This window comes from Phragmites australis, chromosome 23 (assembly GCF_958298935.1).
Source record: "Phragmites australis chromosome 23, lpPhrAust1.1, whole genome shotgun sequence".
NCBI classification, from domain to species: domain Eukaryota; kingdom Viridiplantae; phylum Streptophyta; class Magnoliopsida; order Poales; family Poaceae; genus Phragmites; species Phragmites australis.
In genome coordinates this window covers 18644699-18663111 of record NC_084943.1, presented here as the reverse complement: position 1 = coordinate 18663111, position 18413 = coordinate 18644699, and the positions used below count along the sequence as shown (strand labels likewise).

Below are 18413 nucleotides of genomic sequence, written 5' to 3'. Positions count from 1 at the left end.
CTATCTCACCAAATGGCCTCTCCTCATGTTTTCGGAGCACAAAATTAGGTCTTTTTAGCACAAGATTAGATAGAAGAAACGGTCGGTGGCGTAGAGCACCAACACGCACTGACATAATCTGCGCAGCGATCGATTTGCAGCAGCCTCATGAACATTGTCTCGCAACTCTGATCGATTGAGACTTGAGTTGGTGTTGTTCTTCTGAGATCTTCATTTGCATTTGAATCTTTATCAAACTTCGCGGTATTTCAATCAAGTTATCAAGATCCTACTACATTCCTACCGCAAGAATATACCTTTAGACAGCCATGCTATAGATGAACAGGGACTTCTTCAAGCAGCCATGCCAAAGACAAAGGTCAGGGTCAGAAAAACCAGCCGAGATACCTACCGGCCACCGGATTTACGGTAGGTACCGGTAGCAGCAGATACATGTTGGTTTTCAAAGTTTTTGATTAAGTTAATGAATACCATTTCTATATGTTGTTTGGTGCTAGACTAGAGAAAGAAGAAATTTGAGTGAAACCCGGGGTTTCAAGCTCTGGCTGAGATATGCTGCTGCTGCTGCTGCAAGTTTCTTGCACCATTCAGTTTTGTGCCACAAGGACTGCAGAACATTGCCTGAAAAAAATTGCAGGCGCACCACCAGATCGAAACATCAACGACCAAAGCAACCGCAACGCTCGTCTGGCAAACCCCAGCATCAAACTTGCCGTGACTCCGGCCAGGCCTCGCCGGGGGTGAAACTGAAACCTCTCTGCTGCAATCGCCGCTGGGCCTCACTGCGGATACCGTGTGTGCCAAAATTTGGCGGTGGCCAAATTAGAGCAATACCAAAAATTGGGCTTGAAAACTAGTGTTTGATTCATGACCAAACCAAAAACTAGGTAGTATCAAATCTAAGTATGATACATGGGTCTACATGTCATTTTTTTTCTTTAAAAATATAGCTAACATGAATCTTGTTTCGTAGATTAAATCGTAAGGAATACAACGGTTCAATCCGATACGTAGTTTAAAAACTATAATCGTTTAAAATGTTGCTAATCCAAAAAGTACTATTTAATGCAACCAATAGCCTTATGCCACGCCATTTTGATATGCTACAGTAGCCAAGCCAAATCAACCGGATGCTCTGTTTACTGTAACTGGACAGGTCAAATTTTATTAGGACTGGCCAGAACTTACCTTGCTCTGTTTACTGTAGCTAATCAAGCCAAATTTTTTTGGACCTGGCCAAAACTTGGCTTCAAAGCAAACACTAGCCAACTTTTTTAGCATGACCAAAATTTAGCTTAACTACAGAAATAAACCAAACAGGCCCAAAGTGCGCTGCCTCCTTTCTTTGAAGCCGAAGTCTAGAGTCACCCGTCAGGGCACACAGCATCTGGCAAAATGCTCAAAACCTGGAGCAGGAGCCCGGCCAAACGGCTCCAAATTCAGACATGCATGGTTGGTTCCCTTCTGTAACTTTTTTTCATTTTGGGCTATGTTGGCAAAAGATACCCAAGAGCTCTCCTCCACCAGTAAGGATTTCATTGCCCACAAGCAAGCTTGGCTTAGGGGAAGAATCAAACACGAGAGAGCGAACACAAACACATGATTCGGAAAAGAAAAGAGCTATATTGAAAATGTTCATCAGGTCACAACCTTCTGCAGCAGGGGAGGGGGCAGGAAGAGAAGGCCTTCCCGGCCGTATTTACAGGTAATTCCATCATCAGTGCTAATATTAGAGTTGTTAGCTTGTACCAAGAGTCAATGAACCTGCGAGAAACTGATGAAACAAAGTTAGAGCTTAATATTGTCTTTGGCTTCAATTCCAGAGTCTTGACTTACCAAAATGATCTTGAATTTGGACCTCCTAGTCCAAAATCATCCTGACAAGAACCAATTTTCATTTGAAAAGAACAAAAGGAGGCTGTCCACCGGTGGAGACACTACCACTTGACCAATAAAATACATGTGAAATCAATCAGCATAAGCTCGTTATGTTGATAGGCGAATTGTGTGCCTAGATTGAAATCCAAAGTGAGTAATGCCAATGGCGGAGTACCTATCAAATAGCTACTCTACTGAGGACTTGATCACATGATCACGTCCATTAGGTTGCTGCTGCGTCTTCTTGTTGCCTAGAGAACAAAATGCATAGTAAGATAATAATACAATACATCCTTTTTATGTCAGAAGGTTTCTAGGCATCGCGTAAGGTAATGGTGCCGGAGCCTTTCAATAAACCAAAAAGTTAAGAGCTGAGGTTTTTGCAGAGTGGAAGTCTTGTAAATAACAGGGTAAATAAGATATTTTTCGGAGCGGAGGACCATGATAAACTACTTAGCTTAGAACATAACTGAAGGATGAGCTATCATTGTTTTTTTTTTCCTCATAGGGGTGCTGTTATTTTGTTGAATTATAGTTGATATGCCTGAAATAGTTCCATTGGAACACTCAAGTGCCCTGCCCTCATTTACTGCTTGCAATTCTTTTTGATGGGTGTAGATGACTAACATGATAACTGATTTATCATTTAACATTTAACAAAATTTTAAGGAATCGAGTCGCTTCCTACAGGAAGGAGAAGATTAAAAGATTCTGTTCCAACCTTTGTTTTTCAAATCACATCTGGATCGTGAAACTTCATTTTTAACTGTAGATGCTATCTCAGTTTTGGTTTCTTGTGAATGGTTAGGCCCGCTTGCTGATAATTGCTGAGGGATTCCTGAGCACGATTGAGATGTGCTTGCAAGAAGCTGATCCTGATACTGAGAAGCGCCATAAGAGAATGCATAATCAGTAAGAGAACATGTTAAGATATCCTGTCGATGCTCACAGGGTGGCATCAAACCTTTGTTTGAGGAACAAGGTTCTTCTGAGCTGACATGTTGCATGGCGAAAACCGTGACACCATCATTTCATTCTCCTGTGACAAGTTTGGAGTTGTGAAGCTGCCCAGATGCTCCGCACATGTTTCACGGTAAAGCTGGCCAAGCTCTAATCGAAGGCGGTAGTTGCCCTGTGAATGATATATTTTTGTTGCAAGAGGAACCGGCGCATCTGATATAAATTAAATGAGAAAATCAAAACACTATCTGATCAGATGTTACAACGCAGCGAAAATTGAATAAGACATTATTCTCAAGTGAAAGCAACATTTGGGAGAACATCCTAATTCAAGTCTCAGGTAGAAAAAGAAGATCATTGAAGGTGAGCCTTTTGATTACTGCTGCACAGCTGTGCAGGGAAGTTTTCGTTATGGACAAACTTAGGGTAAACATTAAACCTTAACTCAGTAGGCAAAACCCATTTTCTGGAAAAGCTACTTTTTCCTTCTCATTTCTCTTGTTACCCTAATGGAGATCTTTCAAGAATACCCTATCACTTGCTTCTCATTCAAGTTCAGTCCAGCAAATAAAAAAAAACTTGATTACTCTCGCATAAAAAACCTTAATTATTATAGCCCCTACATCGCAAGCAAATTATGAATATTGACAGCAACAAATTATCTGCAGCGATGTGTTGAATGGATTATACTGTCAATACAAACTCATGTTGTGTCCTCATGCCTAGTCGAACGTTTGAAGTCATGGTTTTGTGGTTCGGTGTTTCCAATGTGAATTATCGGTTTTCCGACCGATACCAACGTGTTTCCGCTCCAACAGCTCCGTTTCTGATATGTCCAACAGTTTCGACTTCGCATCCGTTTCTGGCATTATTGTTTTCGATTCCGGTTGAGAAAAAATGTGAAAGTGAAAGTGGTTTGGGGCTTTTCCCGATCGTTTCCGGCCATTTTCACCCCTAACAACAATATACTTTCTGATGATTTGAAGATCTTTGCAACTCATAATTTGCTACTGGAAAAAGGAGAAACCATAATTCCACGTGATAATCAAGCACTCCATAACATGCCTACTTGTCTGCGCATGCAAAACATAAGCAGAGGATAACCTGTAGTCTGACAATCTCTAGGAGGAAGCAAGCATACTGACAACTGAGAAGCAATTCATACCTCTAAGGCGACTTTCAGGCACATTGGTAGTAGCTGCATTATCAACAGATGTTTTCAACCCTAAAAAACAAAGCAGCATGTAAATAAACCCTACCATAACAAAACAAACCCAACAGTATTTTGGTTCCTGCTGAAATCAAAATATACTGTTATAAACTGAAATGTCCATTTCTGGCAGAGTTGAGTCGCACACTATATTGTTTCAATAAAAACATATCCAAGAGTCAATGCATTGGTTTCCTATGCATAATCCCTGGTCGTATATAATAGACTCCAATTATTATATGCAAATGAAAATGGGCCCGCAAACTTATATCATTAGATGATCACAAGCTAATATGAACACACAAAACTTCTTGGTGGCCATAGTGATTACATTCTTCTTTCTTGGATTAAAGCTAAGCAACAAGCAGTTAATTTAAATGTGGAATGCTAGCGTTTTTTAGTTGTAACTAGATACAGTCTAATCATTTCAATGATCTTGGCTTCTTTATTGATGCCTATCCAACAACTTCTCTCCTTTTTCTCTTCTGGGTAGGATTCCAGCTGCTTGAATATACTAATAATATAATTGAAGCACCAGAGTCTAGATGTAAAGATCAAATGTTCCTAGAGAAAATTCAGCAAAAAACAAAAGCAGTACAGTAGGATAAAAAAGTCACCACATTCATACCAATATTTAGAAAGAAAGTAGCACAAACTTTGATCACCTGTGGAATCTATAGGTTGTACTCTGACATGCCCATTGTCCAACTCGAAATTATTGGCACTCTTCTTGCTTTCATGTTGAGACTTTGCTTTCACCTTTATGTGTACTTTCTGATCTATCAGATGTCAAGGCAGCAAAACTTCGAAGCTCCACAGCATTTAGAGCCTATTGACGAAGGAAGCTTAACAAGGAGAGTATTCCATAGGGAGAATGGAGAACACAAACAGCAGTAAGTAGGCATTAACAATAGCCTAAACAAGAACAAACAGGCTGCCTCATAACAATAGGATACTTCCATTACTTGTCAACTTTATTTTTCTGCCCTTCTTTGGGGGCTTCATAGGACTGGCATGATCTACTACACCCATTGAATCATTTGTGTTTACTTTGCTTGAACTACATTGCTCTGCACAAATAAAAAAAAATGTCTCAATGAAAAAGCCAGAAAATACTGAACATGTCTGATGATAAATTTATTGATACCATATTCATGCGAGATGTATATTCATCGCCGAAGTTTCCAAAGGTTAGCTACACTTATTCTAGGATGACATTGGGTAGTAATATAACAAGTAGCAAAGCTATAGGTTTGTATAAAAAAGGATAATCAAATAACGGATTTTACTATAATCCCATGTTAATTAACATTATTGGCCAGTTGTGCAATTGATGCTTTGAATGGGAATGCCATCAGTTTTTCTAAGCAAGTGTATCAAATAGTAAACAATTTCTTGATGTTCTAAGAAGAGCGAGATACACTAGTCATTGGTTAAGTTAAATTGAGTATATAGTAACAAATTGGGGCTTTTCGCACGTACAAATTGCAACTATGTAGTTTATGCATTGACAAGTCTGGATTCTTGCTAAGTTATGAATTTGAATTTGTGGATTAAATGTTCACAATAAGATCACTGATGAATTAAGAAACATGACCAGATTGAACTTAAGTGGATAAACCTCAAACATGAGCAGATTTTTAACTTAAGTAGTTAAACCTAAAACATGAGCAGATTTTTTACTTCAGTAGTTAAACCTAAATAATGTCTATAGCAAAAATGTTGAATAGCACCTGCATGAACTGCATATTGGCTAGCCTTGACTGGCTTCTTGCAAGTACTACAGCAGACCTTCAGTAATAGATAAGTTTTTGATCTAATGAATCAGCCATAGGTGAAAATGGGAAATCATACAGGTAAATTCATCAAAGTTACCAGGTCCAATGGATCGGCCATAGGTTTTGATCCAAATATATGCATATCTGCACGAAGTTATTGAATAAGTTAAAAAGCTAAGTTGTGACATCAACAGATAAGTTTTACAAGTGAACTACAATAATCTTATATAATAGAACCATGTGTCACAAATACAAAGTACAACATAACATAGCATACATAGCAGGCAAGTGCATGATGTCAGTGAACTACAATAATCTTATATAATAGAACCATGTGTCACAAACACAAAGTACAACATAACATAGCATACATAGCAGGCAAGTGCATGATGTCAAGGAACAAGTACAAAGAAACAGAGAAATCACGATTTAACAAATAAACACTAACGTGGCAGAGCTGGTAGCAATAAAAAATGTCTACCTGTGCTACCTGGTAAAGACTACCCAAAGTCATAGAGAAAGTAACAGAAATATATCTGTTCGGCAAGGGGAACTTACCATTTTCATCCAGTAAATTTGGTTCGTGTGCATCAAAAAGTTGCTTTTGTAGGACCTGTGCAGCAGTCACCTCATCGATCACGTCATCTGCCAAAAGTTACAGAGGAGATTCTTTTCATTCTCAAATACCCAGCACACATGAATTGCATCATTTGAGTACCAAAGTCCCTTTGTTTTATTCTCTCAAGAGAGACAAAAAATAGATCGAATGAATAAAAGATGGATCACAATCAAGTGATCAATCATAATTTAGCTGTCAAGTGTTCACACATGACAAAAACCACGCCATTTTTGCTTTGCATGCATATGTTAAATATCTTAAGGTTATTAAACTACCATTAAACCAAGATAATGCACACATAATAGTTATACAAGTTAGAACTACCTATTGAATACACACTTATGATGGAGCCGTTAGACCCCTTTGGCGACTGCACAAGCGGCACCACGAACCACCACCTAGATCCACCAATCCAACCCCAATCCGTCGATTTCTCGCCCTCCCATCTAGGGATCTTCAACATCCAGCCATCCTCCACATTCCTCCCACCGGATTTCGCCCTTTTCCCCGAGTTGTTTGTCCCTACGAGAGAGCAGGCAGCCAGCACCCAATCAGATATGCGTGCGTCATCTCAAGATGAGGACCCGATTCCTCCCCAGGAGGTGGAGGAAGGCACGACGGACGACCATGGCAAGGCGACGGAGCAAGGACACCGGTCTGAGTTGTCTCCTGGTGCTTCCACCAGGAGGCTCCTTTTTGCTCACAGCGCTCCTGCCGAGGGAGTAAAGAAGGCAGCGTCAGTAATCTCTTCCTAAGAGCGGTGTGGAGGCGAACGAAGAAGCAAGCAGAGAGCCATCTTCCCATCAAGTCTAGACTCTAGATCAGATGTTCCCGGCATTCTTTGCAAGCCGTATGCGCAACGCGGGGGGGGGGGGCTTTGTGGAGGAAACTAGCGCAATACATGTAGTTTTGCAGGAACATCGACAACACCCCACCATGAAGAAGCTTCTAGTCCACCTTCCAGCAGTGCCGCTTTTACCTCAGGCAGGCAAGCATAAATCCTCCCTCCCCCCCCCCCAGCTGTCGCCCCAGTCATCTATACAGCCGGCGGCTCGCCGAGATTTCACATATCTCAGCTGGCAAAAGATCAATCTTGTTTTCAGAGGGAGAGTTCGTTATCAATCGCCGAAATTCCTTGACAGCCAACTGGGTGGGCATGCTGCTAAGTCCATACCGCGCGTCGGGTCGACTTTGCGGCGACGCGCACGGCTCGCAATGATTTGGTTCAGAATGAGGCACTGGAAGGTTGGATTACTATGAAGCCGAGGAAATGGTGGAGGAAAGGAAGACCTCCTTCAAAGCCAGCCCTGGTTGCTCACCAATTAAGCACTTCCAAGGCCAGCAGAGAGCTCTACTTAAGAAGGATGAAAGGCAAATGTTTCAATTGCATTGCTGCGGACCACAGAGTTGCTTCTTGCCGAAAGCCAACAAAGTGCTGGAAATGCAGGGGAGCAGGACACAGAGTTGATAACTGCCCGCAAAAAGCTCACCAGCACCAGCCTACCATTGCCAAGCCACCACATAGCCACAACCACTCCTCCAGGAACCTCTCCTATCTTGAAGCCCTCATGATCACCTCCAACCTTAGTCAGCCTCTCTTGGCGCAGACCCCGGCTGAGACATCTCCTATGGCGGATTTCCCAGGAGCCTTGGCAATGAGACCGCTGGAAGACTACGCGGCGGTGTCTGGCTCTAGGGGCTTTGCAAGACGGTGAGACCACCTGCTAAGCAGAGGGGTGGTCTGTTGGCTAGCTGAGTTCCGACCACCCACCGAGCTGCAACTACTGGCAGATGCTCTTAGCAGGGAATTCAGTATCAAGGTTCATGAGTGCCAAATCATCAAGCACCACTCGGAGGACTTCTTCATCTTATTCGACAACCCAAGACACCGAGAGGCAGTGCTGTAGCACCACTGGCTGCCTTTCTCCAACCGGGTCTTCCGCTTCGAGAAGTGGACAAAGAGGAGACCAGGCGGAGACCAGGCGACACATGCCGAGGTAGAGATGATGAGGATGATGACTATGGACGTTATAGGACTAGATGCCATAGGAGCAAATCCCTCTGGTCCCGCACGCACCCCTACCGTGACGCCCGGGACTATACTGACAGGTGCCGCAACAACCACGGTAGAAGCGACACTAGGCACTACAGCCAATGCGACTGCTATGTGAGCCCATCGCTGATCAAGAGCCCGGTCTCTCCTAGCAAGATGACATTACGCCGCCTCTCCTCGGCGCTGCCACAAAATTTGAAGAAGCACAACAGCAGGCCGGGCCAGAGGCGCGTCAGCTTTGCCTCACCTGTGGCTGTGGTCATGGACACCTTCAGGGGAAAGAGGACCAGGCTCATCCAGGGCCCATGGATGCATGCCACAAAAGACAATAGTGTGTCGTTGCAGGCAGCAATCCCCGACAACAGATTTAGTCCGAGAATGCAGTTCATTCTCTCTAACCCCATGTGCTTCGAGGCTACCTTTGGCCCATCCTTTACAGGGAAGCAGGCAGCAGGAGTGGTGGCTCCGGAGCTCTCACCGATCGCACATCCTGAATACACGCCTACTCAAGAGCACTCCAATGGATGCAACATGAAGAGGAGGATCTGAGGATCCCAAGCAATGACCATGGGCTTGGACTCCCAGTTGCAGAAGTTGAACAAGATAGAGGAAGAAGTTCAGGCTACTGCCAATAATAACAGCACTCCCATCTTGACTGTCGGACCCACTTTTGACCTTTTCACTAGCTATGTAACCGAGCAGCCTCAGCCGGTCTTTCCTCCGAATCCCATTTTGTCTGATGAATTAACAGCGACCCAGCAGCAAAGCCCACAGTCTCCTCATAGTAGCAGATGGCTAGCAAACAAATTTAACAACACACCGGGGGGGGGGGGGGGAGGGAGGGGGCTGGGACTATGCATTTAACAAAAGAAGCGATGGATACAAATCAAAATAATGTCGCCCCAACAGTCCTGTTGCCAGTCCCGGGTGCCCCAGTGGTTTGCATCAAGACTGCTCCTAACCTTTCTTCACGTGCTTTGTGCATGCTTGATCGTTCAGCGGGAATTGCACAGGCCGAGGAGGAGCTTCGCAAGGCTATTTTCGTGAAGATCGTTGGCTCCACGTCAGTAGTCACATCAGAGGAGGTCATGGAAGCCATTGCGATCAAGTTCGAGCTTAGCTCGGAGCTCCTTTCTATTCATCGTTCTTCACCGGAAGATTTCCTCCTCATCCTACCGGACGACTCAACAGCAACCAGAGTCCTAAATGGCGATCAGCCAGTCCACACATCACATTTTCACCTTAGTATCGAGCAGTGGACTCAACAAGCTCACGCGGCGGGCGTATTCTTTCCGTTCAAGGTTGAGGTCGCGTTGCACGGAGTTTCAGCTCACGCTTGGGGGCTCGCTTCTGCAATGCAATTGCTGAGCCCTTACTGTTGGATTGAGAGTTTGCACCCATCAACAGAGGATCTTTCCGACCTATCTATGTTTAAGCTCACTGTGTGGACGTCTAATCCGCATTTGTTCCCGGCCACCAAGGATCTTCTGATCGCAAAACCCATGGAGATGTTGCATGATAAAGGTTTCCGAGGGAAACAGTTCCTGGCCTACCCAGTCGGCTTCCAGGTAGCGGTGATCTCAACGCCGTCTGCTCAATAGCAACGTCTACCTCCTCCTCTTGACGTTGGCGACGGTGGCCGACTTCTCTGGAGGTGGCTGCTTCATAATAGGCCCCATGACGGTGACCCCGATGGCTCCCTTGGCGGCGCCAGCGACCCCCGCAGCGGCCGCTTGGCCTCTTCGTGGTCTTCGGTGCCCAGTTGGTGCGAAGGGCTCGTTTTGGGATCGGTGCTTGAGGCGTCTGCTCGCACGATCGTTTCTCGCTGTGAATCCTCAAGGCCCTTGGTTGACCTGGGTGATCTCTGCTCCCTCTGCGTCCCGGCTACATGATCAATGGATGCGTGCACTGCTAGCAGCGGTGGCGGCGCTGTACCCTCCCCTCCTATCTCGACGGGTGTTCATAATGCGTAGTTGTCAAGGCGCCCATCCTCAAAGAGGCGACACTAGGCGGTGTACTGTTTGTGTGCTCTGGGTCCGATGCATTCGCTGCACAGATAGAAGGGGCTTCTTCAGTGTCCACCATCACTACGACAATTACAACTATCGCTCCAGCACAGGAATCGATGCCCGAGGATGACCATGCACCCTTGGAGTTGGGTGCCCGCGGACCCGATTCACTGTGGCATGTCAGATTGGGCCCATGCCCCATGGGCTGTTACAGAAAGGACTGTTCCTGTGTCTATACCAAGAAAAGACGTAGGCGAGAGGCGACTCCCGTACCGGATCGATGCACCAAGCTGCCGGCAACTTCAGAGCCGGCCACCCCAAAGGCTTTTGTGAATAAATTGTCGAAGAACACGAATGGTCTGCAACCGTTTCCCCTTATTCCAAAGAGGAGAAATAAAACCTTACCGCCTGACTTCCTTCCTAGTCGCAGTCGCAGTCGACGTCTTGCTAACCATTCAGCACCATCCCCTCCCAGCAATCAAGCCTCTACCAGAGTGATGCATGCTTTGGGTTTCCTTGGTGAACATGCACAAAGCTATCAGGAAGCACATGATGATTTTGCGCGGATGTTCGTAACCCCTCTGAGCATATCACATCTGATGGCTTTAGCTGCGCTTTTTGGGTGGCCAGTCCCTAATGACACACGGGGTGCCTCGGTTGGCCTCGTCGCTGTGATGACATAAGAGTTCTCGGTTTATCTTGGTCGTTGTTTTTTTGATTTGGAATGTGTGTGGGCTTAACAAACGCTCACATCATGATTCGGTACGTGAGCTGGTTGATTCGGTCAAGCCAGATATTGTGTGCTTCTAGGAAATAAAATAGGCGGCTATCACTCTGTATCTCCTCCTTTCCTTGCTGGGAGTCGAGTTCGACCAGTTTGAATTCCTCCCTGCAGATGGAACAAGGGGTGGTGTTCTGGTGGCTTGGAGAGGTTGGGTTTGTCGGGCACTCTCGACTCATGTCGACACCTTTTTTGTCTCAGTTTTGTTTTCCGGTGCGGACTACCCGAACTGGTGGTTCACAGGAGTTTATGACCCTTCTCGTAATATTGTCAAGCGTCAATTCCTCCAGGAGCTACGTGACATCAGAGCTAACTGCCCTGGCCCTTAGACTATAGCAGGTGACTTCAATCTCATCTATCATTCGGAAGACAAGAATAATTCTAACCTTAACCGGGCACTGATGGGGCGTTTTCGACGCTTGTTGGACAATCTCGAACTCAAGGAGCTTAATCTGCTTGGTCAGCATTTTACATGGTCCAATGAAAGATGTTCTCCCACGTTTGTGCGCTTGGATCTAGTGTTTTACTCCATAGATTATGAAACCATGTTTCCTGATAGTCTCCTACACAGTTTGGCTTCAATGGCCTCTGACCATTGCCCTCTTTTGCATGGTCTTAAGGATAATTTACAAGGAAAACGCAGGTTCCATTTTGAAAGCTTTTGGCCAAGGTTGGGTGGGTTTCAGGAAGCTGTTGCCATTTCGTGGACAGCCCCACTTTCTGCTTCCTACCCCATGGAACTCTTCTCTGCCAAGCTCAAAAGAGTAACCAAAGCTATTCGATCCTGGAGTCAAAAGAAGGTTGGGCATATCAAGCTTCAATTGCAGCTTGCTAGGGAAATTCTACACCGCATTGAAATAGCCCAGGATGCCCGATCTCTATCTGACGATGAAGATTGGCTACGACGTAAACTGAAACTTCTCTATCTCGGTTTGGCTTCGCTTCAACGAACGATCGCGCATTTACGCTCACATATTGGATGGCTTAAGGAGGGCGATGCCAATATTGATTTTTTCCATCTTCATGCTCGGCACAGAAAACGTAAGAACTTCATTGCACAACTTCAGGTTGGTGATCGGATCGTCAGTTCACATGAGGATAAACACTAGGTGATCCATGACTTTTATGAGGGGTTACTCGATACCGCCGAATACCGAGAGACGACCCTAAACCTCGACGCGTTCTATCAGCCCGCTCAAGACTTCTCAGAGTTGGAGGCACCTTTCACAGAGAGTGAGGTCTAGGATACTATCAAACACCTCCCGCTTTACAAGGCGCCTGGCCCTGATGGTCTCACAGAGAGGTTCGATCGTGTTTGCTGGCCGATCATCAAATCTGATTTAATGTGTGCTTTGTGCACATTACAGGGAGGGGATTTTCGAAAGCTGCACCTTCTAAACTCAGCCCTAATAACCTTAATTCCTAAGAAGGCTGATGCTATTGAAGTGAAAGACTACAGACCGATAAGTTTGGTCCACAGCTTCGCTAAGCTGGTTACCAAAATTATGGCCAACCGGTTGGCTCCAAGGCTGGGCGCGCTAATATCTCCTAATCAGAGTGTATTTGTCAAAGATCGCTCAATACATGATAATTTTCTTCTTGTGCAACATATGGCTAAATTTCTTCATCGACAGAAGGAACCGAGAATTCTCTTGAAGGTAGACATATCTAAAGCATTTGACTCCGTCTCTTGGTCCTTTCTTTTGGAGGTGCTTTCTCATCTAGGATTTGGTCCGTGTTGGTGTGCCCTCCTCTGTGCTCTTTTATCCACCTCAAGTACTAGAGTCTTGCTCAATGGAGATCCAGGGGATGTAATTGAGCACCGCAGAGGCCTCAGACAAGGGGATCCTCTCTCCCCAATGTTGTTCATAATTGTGATGGATGTGCTGAATGCAATGATAGCAAGGGCTGCCGAGGAAGGTTCACTACAACCTCTTGCATCAAGGCCTCTTCCTCACCGGGTCTCACTTTATGCGGATGATGTGGTGTTGTTCTTTCGGCCATGGGCTAGCGAATTGAACCTAGTATTGAGTATTTTGGAGCACTTTGGTGAAGTGTTGGGGCTGCGCACTAATCTACAAATGAGCTCAGTTCTACCTATCCGGTGTCTTGATGAAAATATTGAGGAGATAAAGGAGGTGGTGCCTTGTGAAGTATCCAATTTTCCCTGCAAATACCTAGGCCTTCCCCTATCTTTAAACAAGCTCTCCAAGGGAGATAGTCTTCCTCTGTTGGAAAAGATCGTAGATAGATTACGAGGATGGAAGGCTGGGCTATTGACTAAAGCAGGACATGCTACTCTGGTTGGTGTTGTGCTCACGGCAATACCTATCTATCTGCTCTTCGCAATGGACATCCCTAAATGGGCTATCAAAGCAATCGATAAAATACGTCGTGGATTCTTGTGGAGAGGTAGAAAGGAGGCAAATGGAGGCAACTGTGTGGTAGCTTGGCTGAGAGTCTGTCGCCCACTTGAGCTTGGAGGTCTTGGTATACATGATCTCCAAACTTTGGGTTGGGCTCTTCGCATGAGATGGCTATGGCTACGGAAGACAGATCTAGACCGTCCTTGGGCTGGCCTTGACCTGCACGTGCACACCAACTTGAGAGCGATGTTTGATATTTCTGTCACAACCGTTGTGGGAGACGACAACAACACTAGGTTTTGGATGGATAGATGGATTAATGGCCACTCTCTTTGAGAGTTGGCGCCTGCGCTTGTTGACTATGTGCCCAAACGTGCACGATCTCAGAGAACGGTTTTTCAAGCCCTGCAAGATTGTACCTGGGTAAAGGATATCAAGGGCGGCCTCTCAACGGTGGCGTTAATTCAATATCTTCAAGTGTGGGATTGTCTTCAAAATTTTGCTCTAAACCCTGAGGAGTCTGATCAACATATTTGGCAACGGTCCTCCTCAGGGCAGTTCTCCTCCAAATCGGCCTACCTCTCTTTCTTCATTGGAAGCACTTGATTTGAGCCTTGGAAGCGACTATGGAAATCTTGGGCACCGCGACGGTGTAAATTCTTCCTATGGCTTGCGATTCTTAATCGTTGTTAGACTGCGGACCGGCTTGCGCGTCGGGGCTTACCGCATCCCGCACACTACCCTTTCTATGATCAAGAGGAGGAAACAATCCAACATATCCTTTGCTCTTGTGTGTTTGCAAGAGATCTGTGGTCCCAACTCCTCAATCGGTTTGGTCTGCAACATCTTGCTCCCACCGCTGCAGAGATCTTCTCAGTTTGGTGGAGACGGGTGGCTAGAAGGGCTAGCAAGGAAAGATGCAATGGTTTGGATTCCTTGGTCATTCTCGGGGCATGGTGGCTATGGAAGCATCGCAATGACTGCGTGTTCAATGTGTTGACTCCAAACATCGGTTCTGTGCTGCAAGAAATCCTTGATGAGGCGCACCTCTGGATAATGGTAGGGGCCAAAAAGTTGGGGGACCTTCTGCAGGGGTAGGGAGTGCTGTCTTGGGCGGGTTCTTCCTGCTTAATGCCAGTGTTGTGATGCGCGTGGTGTGTTTCTATGCGCGCTCTTGGTTGTAAGCTTTCCCCCTTGGGGTGTGGCGAGTGTCTATGTGTGCTCTTGGTGTTAAGCTTTGCCCCTTGGGGCATTGTTCTGGACCGGTTCTTTCTTTTCCTTCTCTAATACAAAGACACACAAGTCTCCTACGTGTTTGATAATAGTTATACAAGTTTTAAGAGTTGGTTGATAAGGAAATTGATATTGCACTATCCAAGGCACATTGTCGAAATTTTGCAATAAATAAATAAATAATCCTGAACTGAGTAAAAAACTTATGGACCTAAAAATGCCATTTCTGCTCCTGAACATAAAATAAATGTGATTCACTGAAATAAGTACATCCCTGCATCAAGCCATCGAGTCAAAAATAATACAGTCCAGTAACAAATCAAACTGTCCTTTCAATACATAGAAGATTCACATATGAATACAGTTGTTTTCATTTTCAATGCTCTTCTGTTAGTGACTTTTTTCTAAAGTTTGATGTTTTCCCCTTTTCTTTGCAAGGAACTAGGTAAGTTGAAATATTGGGATCTATCCATGTTACAAATAAGAAAAAATATATAAAAGTTGCACAAAATTCAGGTAAAATAAAAGACAAGGTGCAAAAAGAACATTCTATCTGAATAAATCATGAATATAATTTTGTAAATGGATTAATAAACTGCACAAATCCAATCAAAGCAGGTGAGCACATAGGAAATGTACAGTGCATAAATACTAAATAGAACTGCACTGTACAACGGATTTACCCAACCACAACTGCAATATAAACTGCTCTTTGTTTTACTCTGGACTCAGGTCTCAAAGACTATCTATCGAAGTATTGTGAATGAAGTCGACAAGCTAAATGGAAAGTCAAAATAAGCTAAAATATTGTCTTATACTTCACCTGGTGCTGTGTGATTTTCCATCATTACAAGCTTCAGCACAGAAGCCATTTTAAAATGTCCTGGCATGCAAACCATTTTGGAAAAGCAACCTACAATGCAGCCACATGCGTTACATGCCAGAAGCCCAGAAGTAACATATCATTCAAACATCTGAAGTAGTTGGAACTAAGAGATATGGCGGAGCACATTATCAAGCATAATCGTTATCACATAATAAATATGAAAATGATGACCACCAAACTACTTTCCAAAGGTCCAATTGCTGGAATGTCGACAAAAATCACCATCTATATGGCCTTCTTATTACAACCAAAGTCAATTGCATCTCAATTTTTTTTATTGAGAGGACCCTCTCATTTTGACTGCTGAAAGAAAATGCCTCTAAAACCAAAATTAATAGAACCTTATGTTCTGCAGAAAGAAAGATAACTTATGATTTTTTTTCACAGTCTAATGATACCATATAAGGGGAACCACTAAGGAACAGCCTGCATAAACATCATTATCTATGTCCTTAAGGTTTTAATGACCCCCAATGATACAATACTGTGAGATCTTGGGGAGACCATATGACAATATTGTTTGCTATCATTCATCAGCAGCAACCATCCACACAAACAAGCACTTCATGCATCTGCAACTCTTGTTACATGTTAATGGCAAAATAAGGATCAGAGGTTACCCTGCTTGCTTACCTTATACAAAGTCCAAACAAGTATAAAGATAAAAAGATGTTAATCTTAGCTGCAAGTTGAAGAAACTTTAGAGATTCTGTGATACAAGTCCTACTCACCTGCTCAAATTTCTTAATTGCATATTGGCCATCTATATAAAAAAAAGTAGGCTTAACTTGGGTACACTGTTCCCTGGCCTAGCTTCATCCTATATATCCTATTGTGTTCAGTTTTCTGTGTTTGCAAGTCCCACCATGGTGCCATAGCACCATGTAAGAATAACTTTGTTGCATGAGTCTAGGGTTTTCTCTGAGAGGATAAAATGCAGTGGATCAGTAACACACGAACTGAACCATGAAAGAACATTTTTAACTATAAAGGTTTGAACTTTAAAATGCAAGGAAATACAAAACCATACATTTGCCAATAAAAAGCATTCATTTGGTACTTTCAGGAATTTCACTAAGGTATCAAAGCATAAGAGCTCCCAGGTGCAGCATGGGATCTTGCTAAAGCATTGGTTTTATATGCTTATAAGTTCACTTCAAGATTACAAACCAACTGGTGTGCGCAGCCATTGGGATCAAAACTAGATCCAATACCTCCAATTTGATATGGCAATCATACGCGCACAAACTGCAAATTTAATATCCCTCAAAATTTCAAAATGTAATTATAACCCCAAAACTTATATAGCAAGCATAATCACACACATTTGGACACTCCAGAATCTTCTGGTACCTCAATAACATCACAATGCAACCCTCAAGCTGGGCCCACTTGTCAGCCAGTGTTTTTAAGTGTTTCATTTGCATGCATGTCCTGAGGGCCTTCAGTCTATTCACGCATTTGAAAACCATGCCAAGAATGCGAAACCCCGAAAAGCCCTAAACAAGTCCTGAAGCAATGGCCGTTCCACTACCACATTGTACACTTCAGCATCTGAGATGAAACCTTTTAGTCCCAAGAAGTTGGGGGTAAGCTAGAGATGAAACCCACAAAATCCAACAAAAAAGATGATGAGAAAAATAAAATAAAAATACAAAAGTACACTCCATCATCTGACTTTACCGCAAATTAAACAGCATAAATCTACAGTAGCATTGGTACTGCAACTTTGCAAGTTGTGATATTACCACTACAGTCAATAGCGTCACCTACAAATTTAAAATAAAGCAATGCTGCGCACATTACTAATAAGTAATGCTCCATCACAAACGCGACCATCTACCATTAGGCAAAGATACGAAATTTCCACTACATCATGCGCAACATTTCCGAATTAGAGATCACATGCCCCACCAAAAAGTTTCCAGGATCGATACAAAAATTCTGCAAGTCAGCGCCTCTCCAGCAGATTCCCCCCCCCCCCCCCTCCAGCCCAAAAAAAATAGATGGAATAACGGCAGGTATCAACGAATTAACCGAGTAAAAAAAACCAAAGGAAAACTACTTTTACAAGTGCCTCACCTGGAACAACCGAATTCCTGGAGGAGCGGTTCCCTCAAAAAAATCGCGAGAAAAAAACCTGGACAAATCAATCCGTCCCGCGCCGCCGCCGCATCCTCCTCCGCCGGCGGCGCCTCCTCCCCCTCGCCCCGCGTCACATGCCAAATTCCGCGGGAAGAGGGACCCCCCCCCCCCAAGGAGGAGGACACCGAGACCGGCGGGGTGCGGGAGAGGGGAATCACGAAGGAGGGAGCAGGAATCGATGGCGTGCGGCCGCAGCGGCTCCCCGGCGGCGAGGGGGGCGCGGCGATCGGGGCAGGGGGGGCAGAGGCGGAGCCAAGCGAGCGCCAAGCGTTGCAGATTTGGGGGCTCGGGCTCGGTCGGTTCTTGTAGCGAGCGAACCGATCGGGTCGGAACCTGCGTCTTGGTCCGACCCAACCCGCTCCGCCAGCACGCGGCATCTCGCAAGCAGCAGCGAGAAGAGCAGTGAAGAATTTGGAAATATCTAAATTTGATAATATATATAAATATATTTATCAAAATAGGTAATATATCGTCATATTTATTAATTTAGTACCT

The 18413-nt window shown here is 44.5% G+C and overlaps 1 protein-coding gene across 7 annotated transcripts; it reads right to left on the bottom strand.

Annotated features, from left to right (window-relative positions):
• Nucleotides 1-1600: 1600 nt before the first annotated feature.
• LOC133905814 (uncharacterized) lies at nucleotides 1601-18203 on the bottom strand. Of its 7 annotated transcripts, none has more exons than XR_009907698.1 (13): nucleotides 17856-18203; nucleotides 15711-15800; nucleotides 6385-6471; nucleotides 5924-5970; nucleotides 5782-5839; nucleotides 5005-5118; nucleotides 4714-4827; nucleotides 4004-4063; nucleotides 2843-3051; nucleotides 2600-2759; nucleotides 2054-2129; nucleotides 1837-1943; nucleotides 1601-1774 (listed from the first exon to the last, which is right to left on the bottom strand). XR_009907698.1 is itself a non-coding variant. In XM_062347580.1 (12 exons), exons 2-11 carry the CDS (start codon nucleotides 15784-15786, stop codon nucleotides 2065-2067), a joined length of 990 nt encoding a protein of 329 aa, XP_062203564.1. In that variant the 5' UTR covers nucleotides 15787-15800; nucleotides 17856-18203; the 3' UTR covers nucleotides 1601-1943; nucleotides 2054-2064. The 7 variants fall into 7 exon arrangements, 2 of the variants coding, with proteins under 2 accessions (XP_062203564.1, XP_062203565.1); XR_009907699.1 differs by having other exon boundaries at nucleotides 1601-1764; XR_009907700.1 differs by having other exon boundaries at nucleotides 1837-1937.
• Nucleotides 18204-18413: the final 210 nt, after the last annotated feature.